At 44.6% G+C, this 12,652-nt stretch overlaps 1 protein-coding gene across 1 annotated transcript in view; it reads right to left on the bottom strand.

Moving 5' to 3' along the window:
- The window catches only part of COL27A1 (collagen type XXVII alpha 1 chain), a 259,247-nt gene that overhangs the window by 213,763 nt on the left and 32,832 nt on the right, over positions 1–12,652 (bottom strand). The window contains exons 4-5 of the mRNA XM_069062697.1: positions 12,233–12,286; positions 5,168–5,221 (exon numbers count right to left, since the gene is read on the bottom strand). Coding sequence (XP_068918798.1) covers positions 5,168–5,221; positions 12,233–12,286 — 108 coding nt within the window. The remainder of the gene's footprint in view (positions 1–5,167; positions 5,222–12,232; positions 12,287–12,652) is intronic.

Raw genomic sequence — 12,652 nt, 5'->3', positions numbered from 1 at the left:
CAGGGAGGATCAGATCAGACCAGATTACAAAATCCTCAAAGCAAATCCACATTAGGTAGCTGATCCCCTAGGAACCTGAGTTGAAAATGAGCCATCTCTGCAGATACCTAGAGGGTTACCAAAAGCTCACTGCCCCCTCCACCAAAAGAGTAGGAAACCTAGGGCAACACCAACGTCCTCTCCTCCTCTCACAGCGTCTGAGACTAATCAAGCCTATTTCTATGGCTCAGCCAAGGCTCAGGGGACATTTACCAAATCTAGACTAAACCACCTGAGCTAAGAAGAGAAATCACTCTAACAATAATTCACATTTACATAGTGTCCTAGAGAGTTACAAAGTACCATCCCTGCAACAGCCCTGTGAAGACCATATTACACACATATATCCTTTTACAGATGAGTAAACTGAGGCCCAGGAAGCTTAAATGATTGCATGGGATTGGGGTGAGGGTTGGACTGAAGGACACCCAAGGGGAGCTTGCAAGAGGATGGGCTTGCAGGGAATTCAACCCCTAAATTTGGAAAGAACCTTAGCAATATTCTAGTGTCTAGTCCAACTCTATCCCCAATATACACATCTGATGTATAGAAAAGGAAACCAAGGCCTTGGGTGGTGAAGTTAGCTTGCCATGGATCACACCAGCTTTGAAATGTTGGCGCTCTAAATCTAAAACTAGTGTTCTTTCCACTGCTTCCTCCCTGGCCATGCTTCCCCCATAAGAGTGGGAGTTTCCTCTTTGCCATAGAGCAGGTGCCCACCCCACCAAGAGGAGGGACCATGTCTCTTCCATCAAAGCTGTGGCTCCCCATGGATGTGGCCATGACGCCTCCCAGTGCATGCATGCATGGTGGGCTGTGACTCCCCATCAAAATCTAACCACATCCCTTCCTCAGAAAGTCCTCAAAGCTCTTCGCCCCAAGCCCCAGCACCCTGCTGGAAGGCTCCCACTCATTGCCACAGTGATGGATCATGGATGTCTGCTGGGTGCCATCAGTACTGATGCTCACCCCAGGTGACTTCCACGGCTCCAGATATGCCTCTGCAGCTAAGTTCTACTAGGCGGTTTGGGACTATAGAGTGTGCCCTAGTCATGCAGGTTCAGTTATGCTCATCAGCCCATCTTCTGAGCTTTTTCTTCCAATCCAGGGTAGCTTTAGCCCTCCTTCCCCAAGTTATAGGCCGGGAACAGCTGAGGGAGCAAAGGGCAAATTGTCATGACTTGTTAGCCCTTAAGCCAGAATCTAAGTCTCTTAATATGGAGGCAGGGTTTAAAAGAAAAAAAAAACACTTCATTTGGAGACAAAAGACTTGGATTTGAATCCCAGTTACACCTTTAGCTAAGCTCAAATTCTGGTCCTGCTGGGCTAATGAAGACTGAGTGGGGCCTTGGGTCATATTTAACCCTTCTGAATTTCCTTATCTGTAAAAAGGAAAGAAAGACATCTCTCTCTCTCTCAGACAGGGCCATTATGAAGAATACATGAAATGATGCCTGCCTAATGCTTTGTAAACCACATCAATGTAAGCTATGCTTGTTAAGGCTAAGTTCATCGGTAAAGGGCTGACCCCAGCAGGAGAATAACATGGCTCCTTTTGGCTTGAGACACGGCCCCAGTGGGAGAAACACCTCCTACGCTTTTGTTCCCAGAATCCGCACCCTTATCTATTAAAAATCATAAAGGACTGAAGTCTTCTTGCCTGGCAGTCCAAAGTACACAGGCACAGGACTGTAAGCTGGGCCATTTGGACTCACTTTCAGCTATTAGCAGCAATTCCCCAGTTGGACCCCACCCACCCTTTTCCCCGCCTCCCCCACCACCCCAGCCAGCTACTTTCCAAAATTGATTGCTGAGTGGCTGCCAGTCTTGTCTTGGCTTCCCCCATCAGCCACATATGCTGGTGGGGTGAGGCAGAGAGGGTCTGCCAGTGTTGGTGAGGCTGTAGGTCACGGGCCCAAGTGAGTGGCATCATCGGATGAGGAGAAGTGCACAGCTGGGTGGGGGAGGAGGAAGCGGGGGAGGAGGGTGTAGCAATTGGGGAATCTCTGGCTGTGGAAACAAGCCTTGGAGAGCAATAGCTGAAGGAAGGTCTTCAAGAAGAAAACTCTAGATTTACTAGCATGGTACAGTAGAAAAAACACTGGTTCTCAAGTTAGAGGACCTGTGTTCAAATCCTGCTTGCAAGAACCTTAGGCAAGTCAGTTTCCTCTTCTAGGCCTCCATTTTCTCATTTCCAGCATGAGGTGACAGAATTAAATGATCTCCAATGCTGCTTCAAGCTCCCAATCTTACGATGCTCCCACCAGGAGTAACACATATCATACCATCCATCCTCCTGCCTCTAGGCATATCCCTTCTTGATAGACACCAAGTTTAGCTGTAAATAGATATAAAACACACCTTTTCACTCTCCCACCCACCCCCACCTAAATTTAATATTCAGTCTTTAAAATGGAAGAATACAAGAGTATGGATGGTGCATGCTAAGAAAGGAGTGGTATAAGGCAAAGAGGGCTGCCAGCACACCTAGAGGTTCATGTCAGCCACTCAATTTACTGGCTGAAGAATCTTGGTTTAAGTTGCTTTCCCTCGCTGGATCTCAAATTCTTCTTTGAATGGGAAGGGTGGCCATTCTTGATGATTTCTCAAAGTCCCTTCCAGCTCTAATAGTCATTAAGTCTGTATGAACCAAGGGCCTCTCATGATTCCTGGGATGGACAACATGATAAGACTAGAGAATTTCAGAAGTGAAAGGTACCTTTGGGATCATCTAGTCCTACCCACATATAACAGATAAGGAAATTGAGGGGGCTTGCCAAGGTAATATAATTAATAAGGATTTTGACTCAGGCCCTTTATTTCCAAATCCAATGTTCTTTTTCACACTGATTCTTGAGTGATATGCCCATAGTCATCAATTTAGATAGGATTTGAACCAGTTCCCTACTTTCAAACAAAGTGCCCTTCCACTACACTAAGCCAGACCCAGATACCTCCAGAGTTGAAGACAAAACATTCTTTTTCCTTTCTAAACATGGCACAGTTTTATCTCATTCCAAAATGTGGCCAGGAAATCTGAGTTCAAGAAAACACAAAAGCGAAAAGCAGAATTTGAAGCAAAAAACTCCACTTGTTCACCTGCCCATCCAAAAACAAGAGATCCCTGAAGCCCCTCTCTGTAGATCAGACAGGAAGAGAAGCTCTCCAAGTGAGTCAGCTGGGTCTTTCCCTTCCATTGGTAATCTGGAAGCAGCACAGCCAACGGGATGGGGAAGAGGGAGGAGGAAAGAAGAGATAAGAGAGGGAGGAAAGGGGAGAGGGAGGAGAGAGGTGGAGGAGGAGAGAGAGAAGGGAGAAGAGGGAGGAGGGAAGGAAAGAGAAGGAGACAGAGACAAAGAAAAATTTAAAAAAAAAGGAGGAAGGAGAGAGAAAGAGAGAGAAGGGAGAGAGGGGGAAGGGAGAAAAGAGAAAAAGGGGGGAGAGGGATGAGAGACAGAAAGACAGAGAGAGAACGCACTCTGGCCCCTGACATTCAGCTCATAACTCTGGGTGGCTATAGCTGTGTACATTCCTGTGCCTTTCTCATTTTAAAGGACCAGAAACGACTAGGTTTAGCCTCCAAACGTGACCTGGAAAGTAGTGATGAGGCCACAGTGGGTTACACCGGGATGTAATATTCCCTGGGAAAACCTTCCCTGTGCATTTCCAATTCAAAGCAGATGCCACAGCTCAGAGAAGCTGATTTCTTTTCAAACTGGAGGGGGCATCAGTTCAGTTCCCAAGGTGGCAATACCATGTAGAACCTCCCTGGATACTGCAAAGTATCCTGGCCCCAAACTAAATGATCTTTCTCCTCTAGCCCCTACAAAATGCCCAGCTGCCATTAGCTGCCATCCCCACCCCGACTCCAGTCATAACAGGTGCTACCAGAGATGTCGTACGGCACAGAGAGCATCAGATATCTGCTTCAAAAGGCAACAATACCTCAGAGCAGGAGTTGGTAGACTAGCCAAGGTCTGTGATAATCAGTTGTAGCTGATGCAACCAAGTAGAATGTTGGCCCCCAATCCAGATGGAAGGCCCTACCCACAGATAGCCAGGAAAACTGCTGGTAACAACAGGCCTCTCACTGGGGACTGCAGATTCAGGTCACTGAGCCCTTTCCCATTAGACTGTGAGTTCCTTGGAAGCAGAGGTTGTCCTTTGCCCTTCTTTTTATTCTGGGCTTAGGACAGTACCTAGAACATCGCAAGTCCTTAACAAAGGTTACTGGGTGATCCCAAAGTTCAGACTACCATTGGTACAGCAACCCCTTGAAGACTGCCACATTACCGACGAGGGACAGCACATTGCTCCAGAGAGAGGCAATTTTAACCAAGACAAGCCTGACATAGTACACAGGGCATGGGACTTAAAGTCAGGAAGTCAGGAAGCGTCAGGTTCCAATCCACATGAGCTGTGTAAATCAGGAACATTGGTCTTCAAAGTCCCATCTAAATCTATGACTCTGACTCACAACTAAATTCCAAACCAAAGGACCAGTTTTTCCAGGGCCTACCCCCTGTGTCCCAGCTCCTGACAGGTTGCCAGGGGTTCTTAACCTTTTTTGTGTCATGAACCCTTCTGGCAGTCTGGTAAAGCCTGGAGAACCCTTCTCAGGATGCTGCTTTTAAATGCATAAAATATAACAGAAATTACAAAGAAAACCAATTACATTGAAACCAATTATATGGTTTATATATACATATGTATATCATATATATTTTTTAATTTTTTAAGTTCACAGACCCAAGTTAAGAACTCCTACCCTCTGCCCTGGACATAAAGTATACGGCTTGCAACTCAAACATAGTTCACCTGGGCCAGCTGGTGGTTCCACCCACACGAGATTTTCTTTTAACAAAAACAAAAATTTCATCTAATTAACTTACTAATTAACATATGACACACATGACTTAGTAGGTCTAAATCATGTGTCTGTCACTAGGGGGTCATCCTGACAGATTTGGACCAATTGTAAATGATTCCTGCAGCTTTCACAAAATGAACTTTGGATTGTGTGGCCCAGTGCTGGCAAAGCCTGACTGCCCTGGCCTAGATGGACCCTTTCCATTCCCTCCCCCTTGATGAAGGGAATAATCAGATCTACCAGGCAACAAATACCTACCTTTGCACCAGGGGGGCCAGGAGGACCAGGGTTTCCATGAGGCCCAGGGGGACCCTGAACAGGAAAGAAAAAAGAAAAAGTCAGAGGAAAGTAGATCCTACCTAGAGTAAATGGAACCCATGGTGGTACCCAGAGGCTTCCTCTAACACCAAGCCAAGGGTATCTGTGATACAGTGGATAGATCACTGGTTCAGGAGTCAGCAGGCCTAGATTCAACTCTTGACTTGGCTGCTTACTACCTGTGTCACCCTGGGCATTTATCCTCTCTGGGCCTTTGCTCCCTCATTATAAAATGAGAGGATTGTATTGGTTGTCCATAAGCTGGGCCCTTAATAATACCTACCTTTCCGATCTTCTTATACCTTATTGCCCTCCACATAGCATACAATACAGTGTGGTCTTTGCACAAGACACTCTATCTTCCCACTTTGGAAATTTTCCCGGGTTTTCCCCCATGCCTGGAATTCTCTCCCTTCTCACCTCCACCTCCTGGCTTCCTTCAAGCCTCAGTCAAAGGCCCAGCTTATAAAAGAAGCCTTTCCTAGTCCTCCTTAATCTTCATACCTGCTCTCTAAGACTACCCCCCAGTTTATCCTGCATATATTTTGTGTTTGTCTTCTCCATTACAGGGCGAGCTATTCAAGAGCCTTATTTTATATACCCAGTGCTTAGCACAGTGCCCAGCTCCTGGTTGACATTTCACGCTTGTTGCCTTGGCTTGTCTGTACGGTCCCATCAAGTTCTAGATCTATAATCCTGTCATCTCAGAAGCAGAATTATAAGAGATCAATAATTACTCCTTTTTGGCCCTTCCCCTGTAGAGGGCGTGGCTGCTTGATCTTCTTCCCCCATGTCCAACTCTTCCCTCTGCCTAAGACAGGAGGTGCAATCTCCACTGCCTAAAATTCAAGTCCCTAATCAAAAGAGCCTCTTCACTTTTCTTAAAGAGATTAGCCCAAGAGTCGGGCTGACCTGGGGATCAAATCCGGGCTCAGACACTTAGCACCACACACAGAAATAACTGGCCGTGTAACCTTGAGCAAGTTACTTAACCCCTATTGCTTAAAAAAAAAAGAGAGAGAGGTTAGCTACATAAAAGGGCATGTGGGGGTGGCCATCTCTCTGTTCTCACTACCACTAACTTCTTGCACATCCTCATAGCCTCAATTGATGCAACAGCAGCATAAAGCCCAGACTCCTCAATCTAACATTCAAAGCCCTTTATAGACTGGTCCCACTTTACTTTGCCAACTCTTTCCTCTGCTCTCCAGGACAGACCTTTCCCTGTTGACTCTCTTCTGCCCTTCACAGCACATCTTTGCTCCTGTACCCCCAACCCCATTCCAAACTTGAAATGCCCTGACCAAATTCTTCCAGTGCAGATCCTCTTCATTCTCCAAGGTCAAATTCAAGTCTCTCCTTCTCCAAGAAGGACTTAGAGACTGTTCAAACTAGGAGGAAACTTGGAGATGATATGGGAAGTGACAAAGGAAACCTCTTCTGAGCTTTGCTTATTTCCATCACTTCCATAACATTTTCTCCTGTAATACAGGATAAGGGTAGAGGACACATTATTGCCCTTGAGGCTGAGGTCTCTGACTGTGAAAGCCCACTTGGATCTTTTTATTCTCTGACCTTCTACTACTTGGTCTATACCACATAGTTTGGCCCTTGATGTTTTAGCCTTTTCTCTCCAACAGGATTGGTGGTAGCTCGAATGCTAGACCTCAAGTCAGGAAGACTTGGGTTAAAATCCCACTTCAGAGATTTACTGGTCGTGACCTTGGGTAAGTCATCTAACTTCTTTCAGCTTCAGTTTTATTCATCTGTAAAATGGGAATAATGATATCTGTAGCACTTTCCTCACAGGATGATTTTGAGGATCAAATGAAACAATGGGGGGATATGCTTTGCAAATTTTAAAGACACTATATAAATGCCAGCAATTATTCCAAAGCAAGGAAAATGTTTTCTATTTCTTTGTATCCCCCTTGTCACAGAAAATGTGAGTGCAGGAGGTGCTCAATAAAAACTAGAGGATGTACTGAAGGAGGGAAATTCATTTGTTGGTTTATACCAGCCTAAAGGGATCTAAGCCTTTCTAAGGCATTTCCACACCCTTTTGAAATGGTTAGATCTTGCTTCACGCCACTTTCTCCAGAAAGATTCTACATACATGAGGCTTCCAAGCTTGTAGTATAAACAGAGCCCTAACAACCTGGATCCTTGCCCTATGGTCTAGATAATTACTACCATCTGCCTAAAGCCCTTGTCCAGGTTCTATATTAGAAGTATCATTGAGGAATCATCACAACAGACTGGCACAGAAAAACATCCTGGAAGGAACCTCAATAAGTCATTTAGTCCATCCTCCTGCCTCTAGCAAGACTGCCCTCACCTCTGGCTGCTCACATCTAAACAAACTGCATCTGAACAAGCAGCATCTGAACTTGCCTTCTCCTTGGTCCACTCAACTTAGCTCCCCAGAGTCTGTCACATTCAGCCAGGTATGCCCTTCGTGTCTCCTCATCTGAACTAAGCTCATGCCTGACCTATAATTGATTCTGTGGTCTGATTTTTCCCTTTCTGTACTTGACTTGGAAGGGCACTCAGCCATCAAAGTGATATAACCTTGTAAGATCTACTCCCTCCCCTGTGCCTAGGGAGATAGCATAGTATAATGGGAAGAGTTGCTGGATGTGGAGTAATAGGACCTGAGTTCAAATTCCAGTTCTGCTCCTGCCTACTTTTATGATTTTGGCTAAGCCATTTAGCTTCTCTGGACTCACTGTAGTCATCTGTAAAATGAGGGAGTCGGACTAGGTGACATTCAGGTCCCTTCCAATTCTAAATCTATGATGCTGTAACCCCAGAAATTTCCCTTAAAACAATCAGTTTTCAATGCCAGAAATAACAACAATAAATGTAACGGAGTGGGGGGGGTGTGGAATGATTTCATTTTCCCCCTAATTCACTTACTTATAACAGAAATAACGAGTTGTTGATATGTAAACGAAGTGCAAAGAAATGTCTACACCCTATTATCCCTTTATGAAGTATGATGGAAATTTCCCTGATGGAATTAGAAGGGCAGTTTTTCATTGGCTGCTTAAAAATTAGCCAAAGCCCTGCCAGCCTGGAGCCTTGGAAGCAGTCAAGGTCTAGTTGGGGCAGGAGCAGCTACACGGAGTGTGGCTCCTACACCTATACCAAAAGGCAGCAGAGAAGGAGATTTTTCTCTCATCATCAAACATGGCATCTCTCAGTGGAGTTACTTAAGCAGTAGGAACACCACATTCAGGAAGAAGCAGAGACACATACTCTCCAGAGAGACATGGAAAGAGAGAGGCAATTGAGGCATTAAGGGACAGGGAACAGTTTTGTAGCATATAACGAGAGTTGACTGTGGGTTCAAAGGATAACTATAGCCCTAACGCTGAGATATGGAAAGGAGCAGAACCAGGGACCCCAGCTGAAAGACCTTCCCAGCAAAGATTCTGTGCAGGGGTTTGAGGGGTGGTATTTGAGAAGGCATTATGGGACCTATAGTACTTTAGGTATGAGCTACTGTATATATTTGTGGGAGAGTGCACCCCACATTATGGATGGGGAATGTTTTGTAGGCACTGTTCATACTATACATCTTAGTTTATGCCTTTGCTTTGTGTCAACAATTGTGTTAACTGACTGACTTTTAAAGGTAAGTTCACTAGTAGGGGCATATGAGATACAGTTTTGGAGTTTGGACCCACAGAATAACCTCAGAACTGGAGACAGTAGTAATCATTCTAATATAGGTCCCAACCTATAAACTGGGGAGTAGTGAGTTAGGGAGGTAACTCAGAGGAGATATTACATAAATAATTCAGTTAGATAGTGCTTTAAAGTTTTAAAAGTGCATACAACAACTCGGTGAGAAAGAAATTGCAAGAATCATCTCCATTCTTCTTTGGTCTAATCTTGATATAAAATACCTCTTCTATCACTACAGGTTGGCAATTCATCTATAATTTGTAGTTTTTGAGATATGCTTAGAGTATGAAAGGGTTAAGTGAATTTCCTATGACTATACAACCAGAGTATGTAAGAGGCAGGATCTGAACCCAGGTCTTCCTGACTCTAAGTTCAGTTTTCTGTCCACTACGTCTGGTTCTCATTTTACATATGGAAAATATTGAGGCCCCAAGAGATAAATATTAATATCTAATATTTATGTAGCATTTTAAGGTTTTCAAAGTACTTTACATATGATAATAGCTAACATTAATAAAGTTAAACAAACTTTAAGTTTTATGAAGCCCTTTACATATATAATCACATTTGATCCTCACAATAACCCCAGGGAGATAAGTGTTATTATTATCCCCATCTTACAGAGGAAGAAATGGAGGCTAAGAAAGTTTAAGTAACTTTCCCAGGGTTAGAAAGTTAGCATCTGGGGCGGCCAGGTGACTCAGTGAGTAAGAGCACCGGCCCCAGAGTCAGGATGACCTGGGATTGAATCTGGGCTCTGATACTTAGCACCACACCCAGAAATAACTGGCCATGTAACCTTGAGCAAGTTACTTAACCCCGATTGCTTATAAAAAAAAAAAAAGAAAGCATCTAATCTATTTGAACCCAGGTCTCTCTGACTTCAGTGACAATACTCTATTGACTGCAGTCCCTAGCTACATATTACCTCATTTGATAAGATGACTTATCCAGGCTTATTAAGGTATCCAGGATTCAAACCCAGGTCTCCTGCTTTGACCATTGATATCCCTTCCAATTCTTGAGATTCTGGATTCTGACTCCTGGTTCTAGTCTTTCCACTACATCAAGTTCCTCCTCAGGACCCTTATCTATTTAACCTAGTGGGCTAAAGCCTAACCACATAGAACCAATTCATCCTGGGGAACCAGTGCATTCTGGGGAAAAGAGAGTTAGGGGGGATGGGCAGTGTTCAGGGATGATACAGGAACTCTGACAGGCAAACCCCCTGAACATATACCTCCCTCCCAAAAATACCACCAAGCCTACACAGAGTCAAGGGGGAGTAGCCCCTTCACTCCAGTCAGGACCACCCTTTCTTTGTTCTAGACCACGGACTGCCCCAAGGAATAGTTATCTATTTTTCTCTCATTAATGACTTCTGCATTTACAGCTGTTTAAGGCTGGGGGCTTTTTCCTGTTTCTTCCAGCCTCATGATTCCACTCTGGCCTCTGCCTCACTGAGAAATGAACAAAATATTTGAAAAGGGGCCAAACAAACTGTTTCTATAAATGCTTCAGTTTAAAAAGTAGAGTGGGGGGAAGGGACAAGGTATTCCCCCATCCACCCACTCAGCCCGCCCTGGCCTATGGAATGGCAGAATTGTGGATGGAAGGGGGAATAAGGAGAAAAAACTCCCCAGCATATGAAATGGGGTGACCTAGAGCAGGGGTCCTCCTCTGGCAGTCTAGTAAAGCCTATGTACTCTCTTCACAGAGTAATGTTTTTAAATTTACAAAATAAAATACATAGCATTATAAAGGAAACCAATAATGTTGAAACTAAAACTTGATTTTTTTTTCCATTCAAGTTCATAGATGCCCTGAAATCTATATACAAGAGTCTATGGACTCCAGAGAAAGAAAAGAAAAGAAAAAAGGAAAGGGAAGGGAAGAGAGGAAGGAAAGAAGGTGAGAGGGAAAAAGGAAGAAGAGAAGAGAGAGAAAGGAGATGAGAGAAAGAAAGGAAAGAGAGGAGAGAAAGAAAGGAGAGAAAAGAAATAAACAAGGGAAGAAAGAAAGAAAGAGAAAGAAAGAAAGAAAGAAAGAAAGAAAGAAAGAAAGAAAGAAAGAAAGAAAGAAAGAAAGAAAGAAAGAAAGAAAGAAAGAAAGAAAGATAGAAAGAGAGATAGAGAGAGGGAGGGAGAGAGGGAGGGAGAGAGGGAAGAGAGGGAGGAAGGGAGGGAGGAAGGAAGGAAGGAAGGAAGGAAGGAAGGAAGGAAGGAAGGAAGGAAGGAAGGAAGGAAGGAAGGAAGGAAGGAAGGAAGGAAGGAAGGAAGGAAGGAAGGAAGGAAGGAAAGAAGCCTAGAAGACAAGAGACCTGGGTTCTGGCTCCAGCTTTGCCATGAACTGCTTATGTGATCTCAGGCAAGTTACTAAGCTTCACTGTGGCTTCAGTTTCTAAACCTGTAAAATGCATAGGGTTGGGTGAAAGCTCTTTACCAGTTCTAACATTCTATGGTTCTAAGATTTCATGGGTTTTCCACAGAGCTAGCCAAAAGCAAAGATTAGAGGGCTGGATCTGGAGTCAGGAAAACCTGAGTTCAATTCTGGCCTCAGACACTTACTAGCTGTGTGACCCTGGGCAAGTCACTAAATCCCTGTTTGCCTCAGTTTCCTCATCTCTAAAATGGGGAAAATCAGGGTTGTTGTGAGGATCAAACGAGAAAAAGTTATACAAATGTTAGTTATTATTTTTTTTTATTACTCCATTACACAAGTATACCCATTTTTAGTCCCTTGGCCATATCCCAGAACAAGAAAAAACAACTCCCACCCCATAGGCAAATGACCGATCTCCTCCCGCAAGAGTCCCCCATTGGCCCCCTAACCTTTCCTGTCTTGCAAGCCCAAGCCTAGCCCAGAGCTGCTCTGCTGACAGCAGCTTAGGGAGCTGGACTCACTGAGAACAAATGGAAAACGGAAACATCACTTCAGCCAGAGTGGATTCCACCAACCGACTTCCCAGAGAGCAGGGGGCCAGGTCTGGAATGAACTGCGGGTTTATGTAATTGTCTCACCAGGAATACTGGCGAACTATGAGCTAAAAATAAGCGCCATCCCGCTCTGTCTTCCAGGGCCTCAGTCAATGGCCTGGGGCATTTACTTGGCCCAGGAAGGAACATTTTGGGGGTATTGCTACTGAGTTGCATTATGGGCATTCTGCTTTATGTGACCAGTAGTTGGACCAGCGGTTTCTCCTACAGGAGAATCTCTGGTTGGAACCTGCCAGGAAACTTGGGGGCACCAGCAGGGTACCAAGATTTATCATCATATTATCAATGGCAGCAGCTCAAAGAGAAAATCACTTACCCGGGGTCCTCTTCTGCCTGATATCCCAGGAAGCCCAGGCAAGCCAGGGGGGCCCTAGAGAGAGACAGAGAAGAAGCAAGTATTAAATACTGCCCAGTATTTAATATGACAGACAATTTAATGACAGAAAACATCACAGACAGAAAATGGCAGACCTGGCAGGAACCTTAAAACACACAATGTTAAAACACAGAACATTAGGTCTGGAAGGAACCTTGGTACAGAGAATGTTAGACTAGACAGTGTCAGAGACAGAAGAGCACTGAGGTCATGTTGTCTACCCACCGCATTTTATAGATGGGAGGGTCCATCTTGTGCAGTGGTTCTCAGATCCTTTTTGGTCACCCCAAGCTAGTTAATCAATAAGCATTTACTAGGTGCCTATCATGTCCCAGGCAATGTGCCAAGTGCTGGGGATGC

Source organism: Petaurus breviceps, unplaced genomic scaffold, assembly GCF_028583685.1.
Source record: "Petaurus breviceps papuanus isolate PSGF00001 unplaced genomic scaffold, PetGlider_PUasm1.0 90503, whole genome shotgun sequence".
NCBI classification, from domain to species: domain Eukaryota; kingdom Metazoa; phylum Chordata; class Mammalia; order Diprotodontia; family Petauridae; genus Petaurus; species Petaurus breviceps.
Note: the sequence above shows the minus strand (reverse complement) of the source record. Positions and strands in the feature narration are given on the sequence as shown.